Source organism: Macaca mulatta, chromosome 5 (genome assembly GCF_049350105.2).
Source record: "Macaca mulatta isolate MMU2019108-1 chromosome 5, T2T-MMU8v2.0, whole genome shotgun sequence".
Lineage (NCBI taxonomy): Eukaryota > Metazoa > Chordata > Mammalia > Primates > Cercopithecidae > Macaca > Macaca mulatta.
In genome coordinates this window covers 147,073,055-147,099,781 of record NC_133410.1, presented here as the reverse complement: position 1 = coordinate 147,099,781, position 26,727 = coordinate 147,073,055, and the positions used below count along the sequence as shown (strand labels likewise).

Sequence of the window (26,727 nt, the reverse complement as noted above, 5' to 3'; positions counted from 1 at the left end):
CAATTTTGTCACTGACAAGCAGTTCACCAGCAATGCCAAACTATTAAAAGTATCTACCTTTCTTTAACCCTCAGCTATCCTCTTTGACACTTCTAGGAGAAAGATGCTTACCTGAAAGCATATGAACATGAAAATTCACCTGGATACCTTTTGACCAACTAGACAAATTAAATATTATACTAGGAATTGGAATTTTCTCTTATTGTAGATTATATCACTAAGGCATTTAACTTTACTTAGTCATTGTGATGAAGACCCTTCTGTGCCTGACAACTTAATTGGTCACCAAGGCTTATACTTTATAAAAAACAGAGTTTGCATGACAGAGTCAAATGACTCATTTCCTTATGTTAAACAAATCAGGAACTACAGTTCCAAACGCCTTTTTTGATTTTATTGTTGTAACAATGTGTTTACATTCCTGCTTGTCTCAGTTTAAAATCAAACTGAATAGTGCCAAGTCACTCTGAATAGCAAATTTCCTTCAACTTTGTGGGAAGCTTATGATGTCATATGAGCATTTCAGAGTATCACAGTTTCTTAAGGCTAATTACTTCTATAAAATGTGATGTGGACATTCTGATTACAGAATTTAATGGATATTACTAGGGAAACTTGCTCTTATCAAACTTACCAAACATACATGATTGAGAGCTCATGTGAGCTTTTATGGCTAAGTGCCAATAAGTGCTAGTTAGTACTGACTTAACACTAATCATGAGTTTTACAGTGTTAGAAGTCTTTTTTTTTTAACAGAAAAAATATCTTCAAAGTAGTATATACTTCATGAAGTCTTTTTCATTTTAAACAACTCTGCATTATTTAAAATTGTTATAATGATATAATAATAAGTATTTTTTCCCTTTTCTAAAATTCCTGTATCAGGAATGTACTTTCTGTTCCTTTTTGGTTATCTGAATCTTATCTGCTCTTCAAAGGTCATCTTAAATCCTATCTTTCTCATAATTAATTTCCAGTTTATTCTAATTTGTTATTTCTTTCATCTCTAAATTCTTCTGAAAATGCTATCTCTGCTTCACATTTGACATTGAACATGATACCTTCTATTCTTCCTTAATATTTTAGATGTCTGTATTTTGTTTCCCTTTTAAAACTGCCAACCTTTCAAGCATATAAAGATACGATCTTTTTGTAACCTGTATAGCACTTAGGTCAGTGCCCTTTTTTCGGCATATATTAAATTATTTTTGAATAAGTAATTGAAAGTTTAAAGTTACAATATATTGTGTATAACATACTCAGCATTCAAATACATGTACTCCTTATTTAGACTGCTGACCTGTCAGGCTGGTGGGCTTTGGGGCTTAATACAGTTGGACTTGACTCCATCTTCAGCCATGTATTAGTGTGTAACTTTGGCTCATTGCTTGGCATTATGATGAACACGATCATTCCATATAAATATAGCTTATATCTTATGGTAGCACAGATAAAATATACATCTATTAATTTATTTATTCCACAATCTGCCACTGAATGGTAAATGACAATAGAAAGAGATCTAAAGTGAAATCAGTCATGATTTCTGCTCCCAGGTAGCTGATAATCACTTATTACTTTAATTAAAAAGAAAAAAAAACTACTTTTCTCTGTGTGTGTGTGTGTGTGTGTGTGTGTGTGTGTCTGTGGACAGAGGAAAGTACCTTTGTATTCTAGAAGATTTAAAATATGCTTATGTATCTCTTTGTCATAACATACTGATTTTGCTGAGTTGGCCTTTTAAATATGTAGAATAACAAATATCATGAGGAGGGACAAGATATCTAAGTATTTAAACACTTCTCTTCTTTTACTAATACCCATAGTTCCTAAGTACTTCACATTAAAATTATACCTTTAGATTAAGTTTGTATTGCCAGAAATAATCTGTAAAACACAGATTTCAAGGAGAGAAATATTACCTATCATTACACAGCAGGGGTCATTAAACCGAATTTGCGTGTTCACTCTATATTTAATATATATTGGGTTTCTACTATATGTTAGACACTGCGCTAAACACTGGAGATAAAATTGTGGTTAAGATAGATACGATTTTGTACCCTTAGAGCTCCGAGTCAAGTGGGAGGAAATCATTATCAGCTGAGAAATCACATAGGTAAATATAAAATTGCTACTGTGATAAGCACTGTGGAAGACAGGCCAAGGACTTCAGTATGAATATACTCCAAGAGATCTGGCCCAGTCAGAGGCTGGAGAAGCTTTCCCTGGCAAAGGAAAATTGAACCAAGATCTGAAGTTTATAGCATAGTCAATGAGTTGCAGAGGCTGCAGGCAGAGAAGATTCATATCCTTCTAGTGGGAGGAAGCTAACTGAAGAAATAAGGAGAGCTTAGACCAGATGGAGCCTTGAATGCAATGTGAAGGAGTTTTGCATTTCCTGAACATATTTTGAAAGCACTAAAATGACATGATCAGATCTTAAATTATACATCAAAAATTGTATAAATGATGGAGAATAGGATAAACAGTTTTGTTTGGGGAAGATGGGAGGGTGTCTAGGAAAAGAAGAAAATCAAAAACCTTATGCTGCTCTCCAGTATCAGCCAGCCAAAGTTGACAACATGTAATGGTGGTTGGTTTTCTGATAATCTATGGATCAGGCATGAATGTTGGGTAACTACGAGAAGAAAGAGAAGCTAAAAAGGAAGTTTGACATAAGAAATTAGATAATTGCCGGGGGGCGCGGTGACTCATGGCTGTAATCCCAGCACTTTGGGAGGCTGAGGCAGGTGGATCACCAGGTCAGGAGTTCAAGACCAGCCTGACCAATATGGTGAGACCCCGTCTGTACTAAAAATACAAAAAATTAGCCAGGCATGGTGGCTTGTGCCTGTAATCCCAGCTACTCAGGAGGCTGAGGCAGGAGAATTGCTTGAACATGGGAGGCGGAGGTTACAGTGAGCTGAGATCGTGCCACTACACTCCAGTCTAGGCAACAGAGTGAGACTCCATTTCAGAAAAAAAAAAAAAAAAGAAATTAGATAATTGCACAGACTTGCATGTTTATGGAAAAAATATGCATTCATATATACATACATCTAAAATGAAAAGGTCTGTGCAATTTTCTCATAAAAATATTTGAAGAATTAAAATAGAAGGATGTATTACCTATATTTCTATATACTTGAATTTATTTCATATTCTTGTCCCATTTATATTTACTTAATTGTATAAGATTATAATAAATATATTATTTTTAAATTTATACTTTATATCTGATTGTTACTATAGGAGTAAGAATAATCACTTGACTTTGAGTTTTTGTCTGTACAGAAAAAATAAGAGTAAAACAACATCAAGTATTTAGGCATGTATTTCCAGAGAATACGTAATACTAATTTTTTAGGTTGAGTATTGTGTTCATTCTTTAGATTATGCCTTGACACATTAGATCTGTATGGCATTAACTAATTCATAATATGGCTGAAGTTTATTTACTGACTTTTTTAGAAAGAAGATGGCTTCCTGTAAGCCTAGCTCTGTCAAGCTCTTATGTAATAAGCCGGATTTTGAAGGAAAAGTCAAATATGGGAGAGCAGGGGAAAAGTTGGTAGTACTTACCCTTGTTCCCAAGAATATGTGAAGTTTAAAAACTAGCCACCAATGTTATAGGAAATATTTCATTTGGAATGTCTATGACAACCTAATCAAGTATGGAATTCTGAAAACTATAGACTTTCATATTTAACATGTTGCATATGCTAAATACACTCAAGGTAGAAAAATCTAATGAAATTAAATTTAATAAAAATGCTATTTTTCCCCCTGTGGTTAATCTAAATATATACATTTTTTTTAGCCCTGCAGCTACAGCTGTGATATCCCTGGCATTTGGACGCTACATTCTGGAACCATTTTTTATTCAATGTGAAATCCCTGAACTTGCGATCAAGCTCATTACAGCTGTGGGCTTAAGTGAGTATTATAGCTATATATGTAAAAAAGGAAAAAAACAACACAAAAATGATTGAATACAAAGTGTCTTTAGACTTTTTGCATTGTAGGGTTGCCTCTCACGTCATGTTCTTCTTGCTTACAGTTCCAAATTTCTGCTGGAAGGATTTGGAGTGACATCCAATATTGTATTCCACGCCAGTTTTGTATTTGGCCAATAGATATGATGGCTAATCTTTTTAAATAGTAAAAATCACCTTACTAGTAAAATATTAAGTCGGTTATACATGAACAAGACTTTTAAAGAGGAAACCCCAATTATTTTAGAGATTATTTAATTGGAAATTAGCTATATATTGAATTATATCTTATGTGTATTCGTGGAGTTACCTTTATGTAGTGGGTGTGTAAGTTGTGTTTATACATTTTGTAGTGTTAGCAGCTGTCACTCCCAGTGTTATAATGTTAGCTGCCTGTTGTTGGTCATGAAAAGAGTTTTCTTTCAAGATTGATTATTAATAGTGTTTTCCAACTAGATTTCTTTATGGTCTCCAAATTGAGAAGTTGTTCATCTTTTATCAATGGGCACAAATATTCATTGATTTAAAAAAGAAACAAAAAGAACATGAACAAAATTACATGAGTGATATGAAGCCATATATGACTCTAATTCCCCAAAAGATGCCAGGTACTAAATCCTTAAATATGGGAAAGGATAACTTAATTCTGGGTGCCATTTGAATCACTGTCTTAATCAATATGATCACATTTAACCGAGTTTTAGCTACTTATAAAGAGAAAGCTACACTAACTGAATTGCATAATCATGGAAGAATTTTTAGTTTGTATGGCTAAGATGTTTCAGTGGGATAATGCCTGAGATATTGCCTGTAATTTACTTATTGCCTGTAATTCATTTATTTTTTTAATTAAAATTTAAAAAATAGATTTAGTGGGTACAATGCAGTTGTGTTACATGGATATATTGTGTAGTGGTGGAGTCTGGGCTTTTAGTGTAACCATCACCCAAATAGTGTACATTGTAGAAATTAGGTAATTTTCATCCCTCATCCTCCTCCTACCCTCTCATCTCTCTGAGTCTCCAATGTCTATTATTTCACACTCTATGTCTATGTGTATACATTATTTAGCTCCCACTTATAAGTGAGAACATATGGTATTTGACTTTCTTTTTCTCTAATTCCACTTAAAATAGTGACTTCCAGTTCCATCCATGTTACTTGCAGCAAAGGCATTATTTTACTTAATTTATTAAGAACACAATAAAAATGGTAGCTATTTATACTTTTAGTAAAACATCATTTGAAGTTCCATGAGACTAGAGACCTATTCATTGCTGCATTTCCAGCCCCTCATTTAGCTCCTAGCATGTTGTTGGTGCTCAATAAGTATTTGTTGACTTGATTTTCTAAGAAGTCTAAGAATTTTTTTCTCCAGCAGAAAAGTCTATCGTCTGTTTACTTGTTAAACTTGGAGGATTAGACATCTTCGATATATTTCCAGGCAATGGGAAAATGATAAAAATGCAATAGAGTTTGCTTTGTATTATGTTCAGATCTAGCAGTCTAAGTTTTTGTGGGTTGAACCATTTTAGCATAGTGGTTGCAGTTTAGGCTTTGGAAGCAAACAACCTGGAACTGAAACTTGTTGTTACAATTCTTAGTGTTGTGAGCTTGTGCTAAGTTTTAAACCTGTTTAAGCCCCAATTTTATTTCACAGGAAAATGCCTGTGAAAAAATAATCTATTAATATCTTGAATGGCTGAAGGAAGATGAAACTAAGCCAGATTTTTTTGTTTAGGTCAGATTCTTTTTCATTATATTTTCTTTTTTCTTTCTTTAGCTTTTATTTTGAGTTCAGGGGTGCATGCGCAGTTTGTGACATAGGTAAACTCGTGTCATGGGGGTTTGTGGTACAGATTGTCTCGTCACCCAGGTTCTAAACCTAGCACCCAAGTTATTTTTTTCTGATTCTCTCCCTCCTTCCAAACACCCTCAAGTAGGCCCAGTGACTGTTGTTACCCTTTGTGTTCATGACTTGTCATCATTTAGCTCCATTTTGTACATGAAAACATGCAGCATTTGGTTTTCTGTTCCTGTGTTAGTTTGCTAAGGATAATGACCTCTAGCTCCATCCATCTTCCTGCAAAAGACATGATCAAAGTCAGATTTTTAAGACCATTAACGGAGTGCCTTGTCTATAGAATGTTCTTGATAAGTCCACTGTTCCACTAAGGGATTGGACTAACAGCCATTGTTATATTCACCATTTTCTTGTTCCTCGAATGACTGAGGCAGAATCATATCACAAATATTATTTTTAAAAAAGAGAAGAGCAGGGGTAGCATTTTTGAGAGCTCTGTAAATTAATAATAATAGTTATCAATTAAAAGCCATAACCAGAAGACTAAGTAGATTGCATGTACACATTTATAAATTCACAAACTTTACTCACTTTGGAGTTAAAATTACATTAATAATAATGCTATATTTATGTTTTTATAAGTCTAGATAACTCTCTTCTTGTTTATCCCAATTTAATTAAACATTTTAAAGGGAAAATTAGTATTTCAGCGAATTAAATGAAAACTGCTCAAACTAAACTTTAAAACAGTTCTAGGAAAGGATAACTATGTTGGGATTTACAAAACCTCTGTAGTAGACATTGGTGATGAAATAGTTAACAAGGAGCCTGAATAAATCTTAGATGAACCCAGACATTTCCTTCTATTTTTGCCATGAGTTATTACATTCATTTTTAAATTTTGATGTTCCTTTTGCAAGCTTGAAATTCTGAGAAAGAAATGCATTTCCATAATCAGCAACAATTAAAAAGAAAACTGGATATCCTTATGACTCAGTGGTGGGTAATGTAAATCGATGCCCTAATTGGGAAAGTCAAACTGTCTTTAAGAAAAATTTAGCTTTAATGGAGCAACAGGGGGTGGAGATGGAGATAGAGAAGGAGAAATTTATCTAGGGGCAAATCTCTCACATCCTACTTTCTTCAAAGTGAGTCTAGGTGATTTTCTACCTGTTAGGGGTGGAAGGTTACCAAGATGTAGAAAATAGAGTTTAATTGCATGAATTGCTCCCCTGTGAACCTTGGGGAAGGAAACAATTTGTGGTCATTTGAAATCTCTAGTTAAGCATAGAAAAAGGGCAAACCTGAAGGGTCTTGCTACATCATAGAAAAAAAGAATTTCAAATTTTGTGAAATGTTAGCCAACCATTTGAGAGATGATAATGGGATAAGGGTAGGGGGTTAAGTAAATACTAATTCACCCCCATTTTTTTAAGTACTGTATTTCATTTCTGTCAAATTTAATGAAGATAAAAAAGCTTTTGCTTATACAAATTTTATCCATTCCAGTAAACATGTCAAGTGCATAGAAGTTTAGATGGAAAATCTTATAGATTCACATTTGACTGCTCTCTTATAGCCCAATATTGTAATTACTTTCTTTCTTTCTTTTTTTTCTCTCTTTTTTTTTTTTTTTTTTTTGAGACAGAATCTCCCTTTGTCGCCCAGGTTGGAGTGTAGTGGCATGATCTTGGCTCACTGCAAGCTCCTCCTCCCGGGTTCACACCATTCTCCTGCCTCAGCCTCTTGAGTAGCTGGGACCACAGGCGCCCGCCACCACGCCCGGCTAATTTTTTTGCATTTTTAGTAGAGACGGAGTTTCACCATGTTAGCCAAAATGGTCTCGATCTTCCGACCTCATGATCCGCCCGCCTTGGCCTCGCAAAATGCTAAGATTACAGGCGTGAGCCACCGCACCCGACCTGTAATTACTTTCTTCACCTTCTGTAGAAGTTCATGAATTTTCACTGCTTTTATAGATTCAATAAGCATTGAAGTGTGCTCAATATTTAAAATATTTATCTGTTCTGTTTTCCTGAAATTGAACCCTTTATAATGATACACTTGAATGCCAGAATATTATGATAAAAATATTCTCCTTAAGATATGAGATCTAGTCCCAGATCCATCCCTAACACCATCAATTGTTGAATGCCAATTTCCTTGCTAGTTTATTTTATCTATACAAAATAAAGATGAGCTAAGAGCCCCATCCTAATTCTCAAACTTTTGAAAGTAATTGGGAGGAACAAACAAAATAACATTTGCGATTGTATTGTGAAAAAAGTTAGCCAGTTCTACAAATGTATTACTTTATATTCTTCTTGAAATCTATATTTTCCTGGCACCATTAAATTACATAAAAGAAAATCTAGGACTATTTCTGTGTTAACACTTCAAATATAGCATATGAAGTGGCTCTGTTTACATCTTTGAAGTCTGGCTATACCTACTTCTTTTCTACCATAAGTAAATTACCAGCACCACCAATTCTTAGGTAAATATACATAGTATTAAAATATACAAGTACTGCAGAACAACTATCATATACTTTCGGAGGATGACAAGTAAAATGTGGAAACAAAGGGTCCTGAAATCCCAGCTAACATAAAGATGAAATTTTGCAGAGAGAAAGAGCCATCGTGAGTTTAAAAGAACTAGGTACACTAATGGAATCATGTATGTCTTTTGAACTACTTCCTCATTGTTACCTGGGAACTAATTAAAAGTGTGGGCTCCAGAGTTAGATTACCTGGGCTCCAGACTCACCTTCACTGTTACTACCTATGCAAACATAAGCAAGTTAAATAATATCTTGAGTCTCAGCTGCTCATCTGAAAAATAAGGTCGATAAAATGACTATGTCATAGAGATATGAGGATTAAATAACATTATTCATGTAAAGTGTTTGTAGAATGTCTGCCATGAAATAATAGTTTATATTTATATATTGCTTAACATTTTTATTCCCAATAGTGAGATCCTAGATATAAACTGTCACTCTGCTTTTTAAAGTGTTTGTTGCTACATATCTTCTCTAAAATTAATGCATCCAGGAGACGAATGCTAATAAAAAGATAAAAGGAATCCAGGCAGCCATTACAAAACAGCGGTGAAACAACCCGCTTTATCTCAACATGTAACATACTTACACGGTATCCATATATTTTATCAGTTTAGCACAAAGTACTCAGAATTCAGAAGCCAAGAAGAACCTGAACCTGGGAGAAAACCCAATATATCTAGACTCTGTAATCTCACTCTTCAAAACCCAAAGATAGACTTGAATTACACAGTGCAGAGAGAACTACTTGCCAGTCCTTAAATCACAGCTTTAGTCCTTAACATTCCCCTAAACATCCTCTTCAAATATAGCTTCCTTCAAATATGTATTTCTTATCTCCAGGATTTATAGATATAGCTTCCATTGCCACATTTCAGTTCTTAGGAAACTGCATCATAAATAAGTAAATAAAAACTATATGTCCCTGTATTTTTATTCTGGTAAAATTTAAGGCGAGCACACAAAGAATGCCCAAACTGATATAATTATTTCCTCATGTGTGAAATTAGCAAATTGTTATTCAAAGGAAGTAAAACTAGGACCAGAGAACTGGCTCAGATTTCTTTCATTATGGCAGTTTGGGCAGGTAGTATTTTTTAAAACTACATATTATTTGTTTCAGAAACTCAGAAAGCTCTTGCGTTTAGTGAATCCCAAATCCCTTTCGATATTGTTGGATAAGCAACATATATAGACATAAATTTCACTGTAAAGACACATGATGAAACAGCAGTTATAGCCACTGGAGAAGCTTCACTGTGACTCTCACTGGCTGCCTTGTTACTTGTTAAGCTGTGCCTTCAGGGCAGTACAGGTGCATCTCAGCTGGAATTTGGTGTACCAAATAATGAGGACAATGTCTGGATGCTCAGATAAAGCAGGGCTTTGAGAACTCTTTGAAAAAAATTCATCTTTTTTTTTTCTTAAAAAATTTATTGAGGTATAATTGACATACAATAAGCCATACATGCTTTAAATGTACAGTTTGATAAAGTGTGATGTATGTATTCCCTTGTGAAACTATCACCACAATCAAGTACCCAGGAATGGGATTGCTGGATCATATGACAGATTTATTTTTAGTTGTTTAAGGCACTTCCATACTGTTTTCTATAGTGGCTATAGTAATTTACATTCCCACCAGCAGTATACTAGCATCTTAATGAGAATTTTTGTTAAGCTATCTGAGAGGAAAGCAGGATGAGATGATCAATTCATAGTATCTGTTGAATTATGTCTTCCATTTGCCTGAGAAAACTTTACAAAGTGTTTTATAAAATCCCAAATACCCAGGTTTTTTTTTTTTTTTTAAATATTTCAATAGGCATTAGGTACTTATACTCTTTATGAAAGTAACAAAACCTCTTTCTTATTTTCAAACATATAGATGGCTAGTTGTTCCAAAAATAAGAATGCCTCACTCTCTCTCCTTCCTTCCTCCTTGCCTGACTCTTTTTCTTTTTATCTTTCTCCTTTCCTCTCCTTTCTTTTTCTCTCTTTCTCTCTATATAACAGTTCTTTTCTACTGCGGAAAGAACTTTCATAAATACAGACTGCTTTGGGTTTTAGGAGCCCTATTTGAAAGAAAACACTGCCCTTTTGTTGCTGGTGGCCACATGAGACAGTTTTTTCACTTTTACACCAACGTTGAATCTCCTTAATTAAAACAATAGTCATTATTGTATAATGACTCATCGCACAGTCATTTGCATAGAAAAGGAAAGGAACCACTGGATGATGGAGTGGGGAGCAGAGTTACACTAACATTTTCCATATATAAGTGCCTTATGTTGGGGAGACATAAATAATTTTATTTTTGTGATTCCTCTGATAAAATAATGCACTTTGTGATTGACGACAGACCCGTCTATCCCTTCATGTTTTCAACTTCCAGCACAGATGAAATATGCCCCCTTAGATGCCCCTGTAGCTTATTCAGGGGTTTGGCCTTTTTGGTCATTCTCATAATTACTCCTTTGAAATATTTCTTCATTAGTAACCCCCTATTTCACTTGGTATGGGATCTTCTGGTGTCCTTATTTTTCCCATCTTGGAGTTTTTTCCAAAAACAAAATGTATTTTATTGCTTCATTTACTTTTTAAAATTTTCAGCTTTATTGAGGTACATATGACAAATAAAATTGTAATTTTAAGGTGTACAATGTAATGATTTTATTTATATATATATATTGTGAAATGATTATCACAATCAAGTTGAGTTAACACATCTATCATATCATTTAGTTACCCCTCTTTTTTTGTTTTGTTTTGTGGTGAGAACATTTAAGTATATTTCAAATATACAATTCAGCATTTGAAACTATAGTCACCAAAAAGGTATATATTCATTATAAAATTTATTAAACTATTCCTAAAAATAAATTTAAAAAACTGAAAATTATTTAGTATTCCTATAAACACCTGCTGTTGATGTTTTGGTAAATATGTTTCCAGATCTTTCTATTACTCCTTCCTTCCTTCCTTCCTTCCTCCCTCCCTCCCTCCCTCCCTCCCTCCCTCCCTCCCTCCCTTCCTTCCTTCCTTCCTTCCTTCCTTCCTTCCTTCCTTCCTTCCTTCCTTCCTCCCTCCCTCCCTCCCTCCCTCCCTCTCTTCCTCCCTTCCTTCTTTTCCTCCTTCCTCCCTCTTTCCATCCATCTCTCTAACTTGCTGTATTGATCAGTAATATGTCATGAATATCCTTTCTTATAATAAATATTTAACTGCCTCATAATTTTAAGTGGCTACATATAAACTATTAAAATGATATACCTTAATTAGCCTTCCTTTAGGAGGTTTAGGCTATTTCCATTTTTTTGCCTTTAAAGATTATGTGTTGCTAACATTTGCATTGATTGTTAAATTCTGAAGTGAGCTAGTAACTATATTAGGCAATGAAAACTGTGAGGCAGACTCATTACTATACATAAGAAAACTTCCAATTGCAATTTGAATAATAAGAATTCTGTAGGAGTTTTGTTTCTTTGAGAAATATCTTTACATTTTTAATATCTGTTTAGGGAGAATATACCTTTATAAATATAAAGGTTATAGTTAATAACTGTAAATGTCAGGAATAAAGTAATGTTTTGGGTTGTTAAAACTGAGCATAAGGTTGTGGAAAGAGTATAAAGTTGAAATCCACTGTGTAGAATAACCTCAGTCATCCCAGCAGAGTAGGGGAGAAAGGTCTTAGAGCATCACCATTCCCCCTGTGCCTTAGATTTTCTGACTGAGGACCCAGTTCATTCATTCAACAAAAATGTATTAAGCTACCCAGGCCAGGCATGGAGCTGGATACTAGCAATACAGCGATGAATAACCCTTGCGCTATCCTTGAGGTTTTCATGCTCCACAAGGTGTCGAAGGTGAATAGTTATTGCTGCTTGGGAAATTGTGGATAGCGTCAGTAAGAATGAAAAATTCTGCTGGCTTGAACCTAATATGCATCCTAGACTGGTTAGTCTTTTGCACTCATCACTTAGAATATTGTGCTCAAGCCCTAAAATATATCTTGAAAAACGATTCTTGTACAGTAGGTTGAAAGTCGCCCCTTGACATGCTAATTAGAAAGAAGAAAACCAAAAGAAAAGTGCTGCCTGAGGCTAGTCCTGAGAATGAAAAATAAGATCTGAACCAACTTCTACATGTCTTGCCCTTTCTTGAGTGTGATCCACGGTGGCAGGCATACCGTCATGGAGACAGAAAAGAGTTGCCACATCAAGCTAGAGAGTCAAATTCAGCCATCTGATTGGATGAGGGTTTGGTTAGAAGACATTTTTATAGGATTGTCAGAGTACTACAATATATGCCCACTCTTACATACAGAGAACAAGAGAAGAATTCCTATTGTCCAGAGGTTTTATCCACATTTCTCAAACTTTAATGTGTATAGAAACCAGCTGGAGAACCTGTTGAAATGTAGATTTGTATTCATTAGGTCTGGGGAAGGGCCTGGGATTCTGCATTCCTAAAACAGCAATGTCAACACTGCTGCCTCATAGATTGCCCTTTGAGTAACAAGGACCTAAAATGTCTTTGTGCTGTTGAGGATTCACCTTTTGTAACTTCATCTATTTGTTTGCAGCTGTAGTGATGGTCCTAAATAGCATGAGTGTCAGCTGGAGCGCCCGGATCCAGATTTTCTTAACCTTTTGCAAGCTCACAGCAATTCTCATAATTATAGTCCCTGGAGTTATGCAACTAATTAAAGGTATGGACTGAAGTAAATGCTTTTTAAAATACTTATCTGCTTTTGGTCTTTTTTAACAGTAACTTTTGCTTGTACTAGCAGAATCCTTAATTAGTCTCTGCTTGTGGAACTTAAAGTCTATATTGTCATCTAATTGATTTGAACGGCTGCTACATTGTGAGTGAGTTGGTTTTTACAGTTGAATGGCAGAAAGAGGATTAAGACTGGGCCAAGCAACAAAATAAGGCATCAGAGAATTTTCTAGGTGTAATGGTTTGAAGTGAAAACTCAAAGTGGAAAAAAAAAAAAACTGCCATTTAGTTTTAATTACAGATAAATATGTCTTTTTTTTTTTTTTACTTTAAAATTGTCTAATAATAGTAATAAAAATCAAAGAGAAAAAGGTATCTGGAAAATAATAAAAGATGATCAATAATTCTTTGACTTTCTGGTTATTATTCCTTTTAAATTGAGAATGGTATCCTCAAAAGAGGAGTCAATATCGGAACAGCATTCCTAAACACCAAAATTATATCACGCTAAAATAGTTGTAAAAACTTAATTTTTATTGTTACATTATTTTTAATATAAAATTTGCATTTCTGTGATTCCTCGCTTTATAGAGTTTAACATTTAATTTAAAAAAAGAAGTTGAGAGGTGATACTTAGAGTTTTAGTTGTTTTAGGAAAGAAGGCACGTGCAGTTGCTTAAATTCAGTGGAAATTGTTGGAGGACAGAGATTCACATGTGTTATTTAATTAGCAACAGGAATATAGCAGGAAATAAGAAAGTGAGAAGAGATTGTAAAGGAATGACATAACTTGGGCATGTTAAGTATTTAATGTTTACATTGATATTGTCTGTTCCAAGAAAGGGAATTTATAGAGAAATTTAATGATGTTGCAGAAGAATTGCACCAGGCAAAAGGAAATGCCAACTTTTGGTAAAATCATCACTGTTGGTAGAAGCATTAAACAATGACAAACACTGAAAGATCAGCTACTCTGCAGCTGGGAAAGGGAGCTGTTGTTGCCCATTTAATAAGCCTAACGGGAGATTTTAGAGCTCTGCTGGCGGAAATGCTTTTATGAAATCCGGCAACCGCAGCCAATGTAGATTTTGACCATTAGAGCTTGCTCTGAAGAGAAGACAGGAGCTTGCTCTTCTAATACACCTTGGCCTCCACAGAGCTAGCCTGCTCACTTCTATCTTATTCATTAGGAATGTAGGCACAATAATCTGTTTTGTTAGTGCTTTATTTTTCTGAGCTAACTCTTCAGTCTTCTGTAAGGAGTTTCTTCAGTATTTGAAAAGTGCAGAATCTCTGGGTCATTGGCTGTTCTTTAATACTAGTTTAGATTCCAAAAGATTATATGCTATCCCTTGAAACTAAGATATATTTTCTTTCTTTTTCTTTTTGGTGTAATGTAAGACACTGTAGGTAGCATTATAGACTATATTCCTTTTTTACTGGGTATTTATATATGTATATGAGGAAGGGTTTGGTTGCTCAAATGTTACTGTATTACAAACTCCTTGAGAGCAGAGGTCGTGATATATCTTGAGGTTTTTTTGGTGGCTACCATACAGAGATATTTTAATCAATAATTATGATATCAATGCTTAATGTGACAGGCTTATTCAGAGATCTCACTCAACAGAGAAATTCCCTGAGAATATTACCACATTTAATGTAAATGTTAACATTTAGAGACCATTGTTAGCAGGTATATTTGCTTGATTACTATAAAATTGTGATTTTCTTTCTCTCTCACATGATCACACATTTTTCACATTAATCTGAAACTCTAGTAAGAGACTTTGTTAATACAGATTGTGCTTTTATTTCTATTCTAATCATATCCTGAAAGTAGTTGTATGTAATGTATTCACTTATGAGGGTTTGTTGAACTTTCCTTTGAATATTGACTTTAATCTTCATGAGACCTCTGTTATATAGCCAAAATATTCCTGAATTCTAGAAACAAAATACCTCTCTTTTGTAATATTCTCAAAATGGCACTTTTGAAGATCTGTGCTTGTGACCCAGTCTTTATAGAATTTGGCTTTTCTTATTGATTATTTGGTGCTGTACTCTTAGAAATATTGTGCCTTTATGCCAAAGAGACCACAGATTATGATAAAAGAATATTCAACAGATGCTTTTCTCTTAATTCCACTACTTATATTTTTCTTCTGGAAGGACACAACGATGTCTTAGTAAAATGGGCATTTCTGAATTTATCGTATCATTTAAAAAGTGAGCTATGTTTGGGAATCATTTACTTTGACGGAAAAAATGTTTAGTATGTAACTCAACATTCTCCACTTTTGGTCTTCATACTCACACATATTATATTTATATATATGTTGTGGCTGGGCAATGAATGCAGGAAAAACTGAGATTTGACTTGGAAGAGAGAGTGCCTCATACACATCATCCATCTCCTGTCCCCCTTATGTTTATTTACATGAAGTTTTATTTTAAAACAAAGTCTCACTTTCTATTTGGATAATCTCATTTGATATTTTCTTTGGGTAGTAGAAACATTTTTTCCACTTAAGCTTGAATATTGACTGACTAAAGTGAATCTGAATTTCTGACTTTTAAAACTATTCAAAAGATATAAAAGAAAAAGTTCCATTGTGATTCACAAAATAGAGAAAAAAGTGATGAATAAAAGTGTTCAATTCACATGTTGCTGCAAAATTTATTGAAACCTATTTATTTTAGAATTCTTTATAATATTTTTTCAATATTTCTAGGAAAAAAACATGTCATTCTCTAGGACAGGGTCATAGGGTGAGTGCACTTTCTCTGTAAAGGAAAAGATAGTAAATATTTTCAATTTTTCAAGCTGTATGGTCTCAACTCTGCTATTATAGGCTGAAATCAGCCATAGGCAATACTTCATGAATGGGCAGTACTTCATGAATAGGCATTTTTAACTTATAGATAAAGAAAGCTTTATCTACAAGAAAGGCTTGTGGCTGGACGCGGTGACTCACGCCTCTAAACCTAGCACTTTGGGAGGCTGAGGCAGGCAGATCCGTAGGTCAGGAGTTCTAGACAAGCCTGACCAACATGGTGAAACCCCATCTCTACTAAAAATACAAAAATTAGTTGGGCATGGTGGCGCACGCCCATAATCCCAGCTACTCAGGAGGCTGAGGCTGGAGAATCGTTTGAACCCGAGAGGTGGAGGTTGCAGTGAGCCAAGATCGTGCCACTGCATTCCAGCCTGGGCCACAGAGTGAGACTCCATCCCCCCCGCCAAAAAAAAAAAAAAAAAGGCGGGGGGAAGGGGGGAAGGATGGCATTGGGAGTTATACCTGATGTAAATGACGAGTTGATGGGTACTGACGAGTTGATGGGTGCAGCACACCAACATGGCACATGTATACATATGTAACAAACCTGCACACTGTGAACATGTACCCTAGAACTTAAAGTATAATTAAAAAAGAAAAAGAAAAAAAGAAAAAAAAAAGGCTTGCAGTTTGGGTTGGCAGACATGGTCCAGGGTTTTCCAACTTCTGTTCTAGATGGTAGGCCTCTAATGGACAACGTGGGATAAACAGGAAGCAGAAAGGTAAATTGTGTAGGAAAGGAGTCCTGGGATTTATTTCCACCTCCTTATTAAGGGTAGAACCTTGGATACTTCTGCACATTTTTTTGCCAAGCAAAACATTATCTTCATTTTTAAGAATTCTATTGTATTCATAAAGATTATAATTTACAGAAAACCCTTTAGTCTTCTTTTATGGTCACAACAGAGGCATCCTCAAACAGAGGATTGTTTTTCAATGATATTTTCATCCTTGTTATACATTTATTAAAAGAGAAATGTGAAATAGTGTTAATGATCAATATACTTTTGGAACCCCTTCTGTAGAATGGGTACAGTATTGATAAAGATGGTAATCAACAGAGTGTAAGAAATCTAGACTTAAAATAGTATGGTTCTCCACACCCCCATGTTTCTGGTTAAGAATGAATAAGAACCAATTCTTTGAAAAATCCTAAAATCAGTCTATTCTAATTACAGGTCAAACACAGAACTTTAAAGACGCCTTTTCAGGAAGAGATTCAAGTATTACGCGGTTGCCACTGGCTTTTTATTATGGGATGTACGCATATGCTGGCTGGTAAGTCGATAGCTCCAGATCTGGTGGTTTATGTAGTTCATTAATCCCATTATGCACTCATATTAAGTGCCAACCAAGGTGCCAGGCAAATGTGAATAGGCATAATCCACATAATAGTAATAAGGTATTGTCCCCTCCACCAGGCCAATTACTTTGCACATGACAACTACAAACATAACAGGTTTCCAGTCAAGACTGCTAGATTTAGCCTGATGTCATAAAAAACAAACAAATGCTGGGTCTTAAGATCCAATAAAAATTACTTATAAGTATGTACCAGTAAGGACATAATAGTTCCGTAAGGTACTAGAGAATAATACTTCGCTTGTCAAAAGGCCTTTCAGCTAAAGCTCCAAGGGTATTTACAAATAGTGATTAATTGATTTCTTTTTTCCAGCTTCTCATGAGAGAAGTAACTCAGATGTAGAAATAAGTATGACATTCCCAGAAGGTAATGGTCATCTAAAGGCAGAGAAAGAGAAACCAAGATAATGCAGTCAACTCTGCTAGACAGTCTACATTTAAAAGGACCTTACATGTCCCTTAAAATTTCCCCAACATCTGAAAATTTAAAAAATAAAGATGATTAAAATCATGATGCCACAGATATATTTCCTTTGATGTATGTCCACCTGTGATACCTACCTTTCTAGTTAAGGCATTAAAACTTTGTACTTGTACCTTGTTTGTTCAGATACTTGAAAACCAGTAATCATGGATAAGAGTGGGACTTTTTCTTCAGTAAATTTTATTGACCTTGTAAGATTTAGTTTAGATGATGGTTGCAAGAAAACCTACACGGTATTATTTAATTATCAAAATCATTATAGTACGATTAAATTTCATTGTTTTGGGGTAAATCATGGCAATATTTATTTTTAAATTGTCTATAAATCTCATTGTTATACAGCTTTAGCTGTGAGAATGATGTAATATTAGGAAACTACACTAGCTCAAAAATTATATGAATGCATTTCCAACACAAATATAATTTCTTTTGTGTCTTTAGTTTTTAAGATCTTACCTTCTAGCCAATGCGCGGAACATAGATATATTTCAACATGAATGGAGTGTTTACCCTATTAATCTCATTGAATTATGAAAATATAGTATTAGAGGATAATTAGGGAGTATGGGAACTTAAAATCTTAACATGGCCTGTGAGGCAAAAATACGTTTGAAGATTGTTAGAAGATTATAGCTCTAAGGAGATCAGTGTAAAATATTTGTATATTCCCAGAATATTTTTATACCCATTATATGTAAGCATTAGTTTAGAATCACTCAATATTTTTGAAGTCTTTTTGCTTTTGTCCCAAGCACAATGTGGTGCTAGACATCAAAAGAACTGAGCGTGATCACAGGGTTAAAGCAGAATCAACTGTTCTATGGCTATTCAGCCTGGATCAGAGCTCTGTGCCCTGGGGCTGAAGCCAAGCTACTGGGAGGGTCACTGGGAGACACCAGAGCAAAGCAGGGAGGTAGAGAAAGCTTTCAGCTACAGCCAAGTGTTGGGAGCCGGGCAAGATGCAATCACGAGTGTGGAATGTGAAGATAGTCACAAGGGAGATTTGATTAATTCTGTTGAATGAAATTTCTTTTGCCTGCGAGTACCATAGATCTGTTCCCATGCAATCTTAAAATATTCTTTTGCCCTCCTTACTTTTCTAATAGCCAGAACTAAAAATTCAGGTCACTTGCTTTATGTAGAGCAAAATTTCTCCGCTTATGTAGGCTTTTGAGTGCCGATGAATTTCTCCATGGATGAAGACCCTTTTCATTTTGAATTATCGTATTAATATTTAACTTTATTGATGCTGACCCCAAAATGTTACTCTGATTACAAGGTAAAAGGGGTTTACATGAACCTTTTTTAATACTTTTACCCATATAATCCGCATGTCTACTCCCTATATGAAAGACCAAGAAACCATTGATTTCTTTATTTTCTTGAGGGTTCAATCACAGTATTGGAAAATAAGTCCAGGATTTAAAATGGAATGTTATCTGATACAAGTGGCTTATGTAGGGGACAGATAAGTAACTGTGTTTCTATAACAGGTTGTTGTGCTACCTGAATGCTGCTTTGTGAAGACGCAGAAGTAATCTGGCTGTTAATCTATGGTCATCAGTCTTAGAAAAAGGAAGCTGTGTTTAGAAAAAATATAGTCTGTTGGTGTGGAGTTCTAGAGGAAAAGTTATTATCTGGATGTAAATGAAACAAAATGGAGCCTAAAATAATTCCAAAGAGAGGGGCATTTATTCACTTGCCAGATGTGATCCCTGCCTTTCTGACCTTTCTCTTGTTTTCAAGATATAATTACAAGACTGGGTTGTAGAATTATCAGTAGGGAACTGTAAATGATTCTCCACTCCCTATGCTGCTGCTGTGACAATGTTTGACGCCCCCCTAAAAAAGGTGAGGGCATTGAAAATGAATAAGTCAGAAGCAAAACAGCTATTGTCATCAGAGCTTACCGCCCAGCCTGTTAGCCTGTAAGTAAAAGCAGCAAGAGCATTGTTGTCCTGGAGACCTTGCTCTGCTAGCACGGAAAAAGATACCACCAATAGAGGAGGCTTTTGTCTCTGAGGAATGCAGAAGCTTTCTAGGATGATAAAGCTACTTCACAGAAACTTGAGTAGGGGAAAAGAAATCATTAACTCAGGTCACACAGTTGGGTCAGAACAATGTTAATAACATTGCCAAGGTCTGCATTCAGAGAAATACATCTGCCAGTCCCCCATGTGGCCCTGGGGAACTCAGTCCCATATCCTGATCCAAAGCTAAACATTGCTTGGTAGGGTTTTCTTTTTTTTCAATTGTGTGATAGAAAATCGTTTTCAGTGTCTTTTTCTCTTCCTTTTAAATCCTATCCTCAATGGATTTAGTCTTTCTAGAGCACTTACTAGGATTATTTTGTACTATTGTGTCAAATCTAATCTAAAGAAGCAGCTTCTTTTAAAAATAATTCACATAGTTGGGTACTGGAATGCTTTGCTAGCATTGCAGTATCTTTTATGCACAATCATGGAAAAGATGGAACAGATCTTATGAGCATTCTCTAGAGGCCTTGAAGTGTTGTAAACCAAAGAGAATATCATGGACTCATTCCTGGAGACTAGAACGTAAAGGTGGATTTCCCACAGGATGTGTGAATGTTTGGACTAAAACAAGAAGCTTTCTCTTTCCTGCCCACCACCCTGCTCCAAGTCCTTTCCTTTTCTCTACTCCCTGGAGGTATGGCAAACATTTGAAATTTTGTTCTATTTTTCATAAATATTTTCTTTCTTGCTTTAACATTGTTGGAAAAGACTACTTTCTAAAACAACTATTAGGAAGGAACTGGCTATTTTTGACATGAGAAGCCTAGAAATATTTCTTGGTGTTGTGATTTTTTATTGGTGGTAGTGTTTGTTTTTTGTTGTGCTTGTGTTTTTTTTCTTTTCTCTTCCGCTACTTCCCATTGCCTCAGGCTTATAGCAAACACATCAAACCCCTCTTAGAGTGCATATTCCAGATCTAAGTGCTGATTGTCACTTGCTTTCATGGTGTAACTATAATCTCTATTTATAGAAACTTATTTTCTAGTCATTAAAAAAATCTTTGGCTGCTGACTTTTTAGATCACCGTTATTGTTACAGTTCTGTCAGCTCCTCAATTGTTTCTACTTAAAACAGTCCTTAAAATTGTAGACACTTTAACCTTGAACATCAACTGACTACTTGTGAATTTAGATGGTTTTATAAAGATGGAGCAAGACAGGTGTCATGCACCTCTGTGTGAAGAGACCACCAAACAGGCTTTGTGTGAGCAATAAAGCTTTCAATCACCTGGGTACAGGCGGGCTGAGTCCGAAAAGAGAGTCAGCGAAGGGAGATGGGGTGGGGCCGTTTTATAGGATTTGGGTAGGTAAACGAAAATTACAGTCAAAGGGGGATTGTTCTCTGGCGGGCAGGAGCGGGGGTCACAAGGTGCTCAGTGTGGGAGCTTTTTGAGCCAGGATGAGCCAGGAAAAGGACTTTCACAAGGTAATGTCATCACTTAAGGCAAGGACCGGCCATTTTCACTTCTTTTGTGGTGGAATGTCATCAGTTAAGGCAGGGCAGGGCATTTGCACTTCTTTTGTGATTCTTCAGTTACTTCAAGCCATCTGGGTGTATATGGGCAAGTCACAGGGGATACGATGGCTTGGCTTGGGCTCAGAGGCCTGACTACAGGTTTCTTCATCTTTGTTTTAGCTGGAGAGATACTTAAAGTATGTTAAGAGCTGATGGACTAATATTCCAGCCACTTGATTTTAGATTTTAGAGAATTTGTACCTATGAATCTGTGCTCCTGCATACCTATGTAAAAGGTTACTTTTAATAGTAATGAGATAACAGAAGATTATATTGAATATGTGATTTTTTTATTTTGCAAAAATTTTCTAAGCATATACAACGAAAAGGTAGAAAAGTCTTTGCCTTCATATGTTTGGCTCTTTCTATAGTAATCCCTCTGTCACACTCGTACTGCAGAATACTAAACAGGTGCTCATTTTCCTGTGCCTAACCCCTCTGCCACACTTTTGTGCTCGTGTGCTATTCTCAGTCTGGAATGGCCTCACACCACCTAACCAGGGTAAGATAAAGCAATTGTTAAAGGTTCAAGTTGGGTGATGCCTCCTCTAGAAAACCTCCTTTGACCTACCAGGTTGGGCTAGACCTGCCCTCTGGCTCCCACATGCTTGCTCCAGTATTGGATCTGCACTGTATCACACTATTCTGTGGGAGATTCTATGAACTATGAGCTCCTTGAGACTATGGCCTTACCACTTGCCTACTTCTGACACGTGATAAAAACTCCACAAATATGGCTAAATAGAGAAATGTTTTATGGGAGTATTTAGTTGTTAGATAGTTTCATCTTACTATAAGTATTGTTATAGTTTTCATAATTCTGGGTTCAATGTTAAATATTTAAAATTTGAGACTTTGGAAAATGGTAAAATACATTAATAGTTTATAATTTATTTATCTATTTTTAGGTTTTACCTCAACTTTGTTACTGAAGAAGTGGAAAACCCTGAAAAGTAAGTAGCCACATGTACCCTGAAATTTTTATGAAGAATAAAATTTAAGATTACATAGTTTGAAAAGCAGACTTGAAGAAGGAATTCAGTGTGGGCTAGTGAATCTTATCATCATCATCATCACTATAATTCTTAGATAAGATTTATTTGACTTTATCATAAATTATATACATAATTATATATTATAATTATATACAAATAGCTTAATTATATAGTCTACTTTCAATACTAAGTTGTCTTTTAACCTGAACATAGGAAAGAATAAAGTTATATTTTAAGTAGCCTATCCCATATAAACACATACATGTAACTTAATGTGGACTCTCAATTACCCACAGGATAGCTTGAACTCAAAAAGTTAATTATTTCTAACAATTCATGTAATCTTTTTTCATAACTATAGAATTAAAGTGAGTAATGTAATTACTGGATGATTACTTACAAAAACCTAGAAATACCTGCAGAATGTTATAGGAACTTACAAATTTGGGGAGCTGGATAAGTTTTACTCTTTCTTTCCAGGTAACAACTTGATAAGTGGATGATTTGATGGTGATTTATGTAATATTTTCAAAATGAACTAACTTAGAGAAAAATGAATTATTCTTATAATATGTTCATAAACATTGGATGTTCTACAGGGAAAAATAATTCATGGGCAAAAGAGGGAAAATTTAGGAACTATAGTATAGGATAAAATGTAGACTAAATTATAAAGTTATTTAATTAATTTTACTTTATTGAACATCTGCTATGTTCCAGTCACTGTGCTGGGAACAGCTTTCATGATGCATAAGACTTGTCTTGAAGTATTTTGTTGACTAGTCAATGAGTCAAATGTGCAAACAAATAAATGTAACAGTGTGATTGGTACCAAAATAGATTATTTATCTAATTTGGAATAAAGGAAAGAAGGAAATACTTAAGTGTATCTAGAGAGATGTTGTTTATAATAGTGTCTCAAATGGTGAGTAGGTGTTCCTTATATAAATATAAGTGAGAGAGAAGAGGGGTATGGGGCGGGCAGTGGGGAGAGAGAGAAAGAGAGAGACAGAGAGGAGAAACACACACAAACACAAACACACACTGATTTCTAGGAAAAAGAACAAGTACAAAGGTGCATCAGTATGAAATAGCCTGGACATCAAAGAATATGCCTAAGGATTGACAATTCACACTAAGATAGACTAAGAAATTCTGGAACCTGGAGTCTTGGGAAATGGTAAACTGATTAGATCTGGCCAAGTACCAGGAATGTCAGAGTTTAGAACACACAAGCCAGCAATTGGTATCTGATTCAACCGCTATGCAAATCAATATGTAATTTAAACACGTGAAAGTCTATTTTATTAAGAAATACGACCAATTTATGCCAGTATTGTCATATTTATAACTGGAATTGTAGGTCGAGAACACATATTTCCCAAGAGCTAGTTCTTTCTAAGCATTACTTGGAAATGGCAAACTACCTTATGACTGTAAACCCATTGATTACAGAGATAAATAGGTTGGCCTGTCTTTTTAGTTTTTGAGAATAGCTTGTATATAAGCAGCAGCATAGAGAAAAGACAGTTCTTACTGGATATAATATAAAATATTTATTGAATTTCTTTTATGGGAATAAATTATTATGGTTTGTAACAATGTCTGTTAAGTCTAAAGACATTTTAAAGACATCAATTACTAGAATTTAACATAAGAATATTTTTTATAAGCAAATGGCAAATTGTAGAGTTGCAGACAAGACCTATAACATAATATTTATTGTATGATACCTCAGTGGTATAGATATAATTCATATTATCTTTAATATTATTTAACAGTTTAAGCATGATTTTTGTTTGACACATGTACAGTAATACTATTGTGAATATTAAGCATATCTTTAAGCTACTTACGCCATTATTACCTCAACCCAAATTTCTGGTGTATTCCAGTAGACTAGTGTTCCAATTAAGGATTGTCTCCTTCTCTTCTTTAAATGAAGGGCCTTAGTTGCACACCACTGATAAGGTCCATGATTTAGTGCACACAGATACTAAGGAACAGTGATGGTGATGTATTGATTCAGTGTTTTTTTTTTTTTTTTTTTTTCTGTTGCAAAGAAATTCTCTTATCTCAAAAATGGAAATAATAATAGCACACACTTCACTGGGTTGTATTGATGATTAATATGCATAAAGTGCTTAGATTAGTAACTGTCATTTTAAAATTTCTATATAATTGTTTGGTTGTCATTACTACTGTTATTGTTATATACTTTATTAGAACAAGGTAACTGTTATTATAGTGTTTTCTAGAATAGTGTTTTCTAGAATTCAATATTCCAAGCAATTATTTTTCTTCAGAGCTTTTGAAAGAAATGTGAAAAATTACACCATTTTGAAGCTTGCTCTAAACTTTTAGTGCCAAACCTCATATGCATTTTTTATCTCTATTATGCATTCTTGATCCATAAAATATCTTTATGGGATATCTATGCTATCTTGATGCATGCATACGATGTGTAATGATCACATCAGGATAATTGGAATACTCATCACCTCAAACATGTATCTTGTTTTGTATTGAGAATATTCCAAATTTTCTCTTTTAGCTAATTTAAAATATACTATGTTTTTGATAACTATGGTCACTTTACTATGCCACTGAACATTAGAACGTATTTTATCTAACTGTATTTTTGTTTTCGATAACCAACTTATCTTCATTACTTTCTCCTTATACTTTCTAACATAGGTAACCATCATTTTACTCTCTACCTCCATAGGGTCAATTTTCTTTAGCTCACACATGAGTGAAAACATATAATATTTGTCTTTCTGTGCATGGCTTACTTTGTTTAATATAATGTCCTCCAGGTTAATAAATGTGGCTTCAAATAACTGATGATTTCATTCTTTTATTGGATGAATAGTATTCTAGTGTGTATATATATGTGTGTATATATGGTATATATAATATATATAAATGTGGTGTATGTACATACCATATATTACATATAAATGTGGTATATATATACCATATATACCATATATACACCATATATATGAATGTGGTATATATACAATATATAGTATATGTATAGCATACATAGTATTATATATAGTATATATAATATATATAGTATTATATATGGTATATGTAATATATATAGTATATGTATAGTATATATAGTATTATATATGGCATATATAGAGTGTATATACCACATTTTTTTATATATATACTATTATATATGTATATATACCACATTTATATATGGTATATATACTATTATATTATTATGTATACTATTATATATGCTATATATAAATGTGGTATATATACATATATACTATATATACACACATATATAAATGTGGTATTTATATATAGTATATATATTTATGTATTTATATTATGTATTTATATTGCAGCACTATTGTGAATAGTGCTGCAATAAACATGAGAGTGCAGATATCTCTTCAGTATACTGATTTCCCTTCTTCTGGATATATACCCAGCAGTGGGATTGCTGGATCATATGGAAGTTCTATTTTTAGTGGTTTGAGAGCCTCCATATTGTTCTTCATATTGTCTGTACTAATTTACATTCCCACCAACAGTGAATTTTAGATTCAGGGGGTACATGTGAAGCCCCTGAATTTAAAATTAAAGTCTTTTTTTATTTGTTACATGGATATATTGCATGATGCTGAGGTTTGCGGTATGAATTATCCTGCTACTATTGGGTAAGGGGCATAGTACCCAGTAGGTAGTTTTTCAGCTTTTGCCCCCGTCTTGCCCTCCCTACTCTAGTAGTCCTCAGTATTTATTGTTCCTGTCTATGTGTTCATGAGTGCCCAATTTTTAGCTCCCAATTATGAGTGAGAACATGCAGTATTTGGTTTTCTGTTTCTCTGTTAATTTGCATAGGATAATGGCCACCAGCTGCATCCATGTTGCTGTAAAGGACACGATATCATTCTTTTTTATGGCTGCATAGTACATGTATATGTACCACATTTTCTGTATCCAACCCACTTTTGATGGGCACTTAAGTTGATTCCATGTCTTTGCTATTGTAAATAGTACTGCAATAAACGTATGAGCGCATGCGTCTTTTCCATAGAATTACTTATTTTCCTTTGGATATATACCCAGTAATGGAATCGCTGGGTCAAATAGTAGTTCTGTTATAAGTTCTTTGGAAAACCACCCAACTTCTTTCCACAGAGGCAGAACTAATTTACATTCCCACCAACAGTGTATAAGCATTCCCTTTTCTCCACAGCCTTGCCAGCATCTGTTATTTTTTGACTTTCTAATAATAGCCCTTCTGACTGATGTGAGATGCTATCTCATTGTGGTTTTGATTTGCATTTTTCTGATGATTAGTGATGTTGAACATTTTTTCATATGTTTGTTGGCCACTTGTATGTCTTCCTTTGAGAAGTGTCTCTTCATG

The 26,727-nt window shown here is 34.5% G+C and overlaps 1 protein-coding gene across 1 annotated transcript in view; it reads left to right on the top strand.

Moving 5' to 3' along the window:
* SLC7A11 (solute carrier family 7 member 11) overlaps positions 1-26,727 on the top strand; it is a 73,600-nt gene that overhangs the window by 5,759 nt on the left and 41,114 nt on the right. Inside the window, 4 exon segments of the mRNA NM_001266291.1 lie at positions 3,824-3,939; positions 12,951-13,076; positions 17,106-17,205; positions 22,233-22,277. Coding sequence (NP_001253220.1) covers positions 3,824-3,939; positions 12,951-13,076; positions 17,106-17,205; positions 22,233-22,277 — 387 coding nt within the window.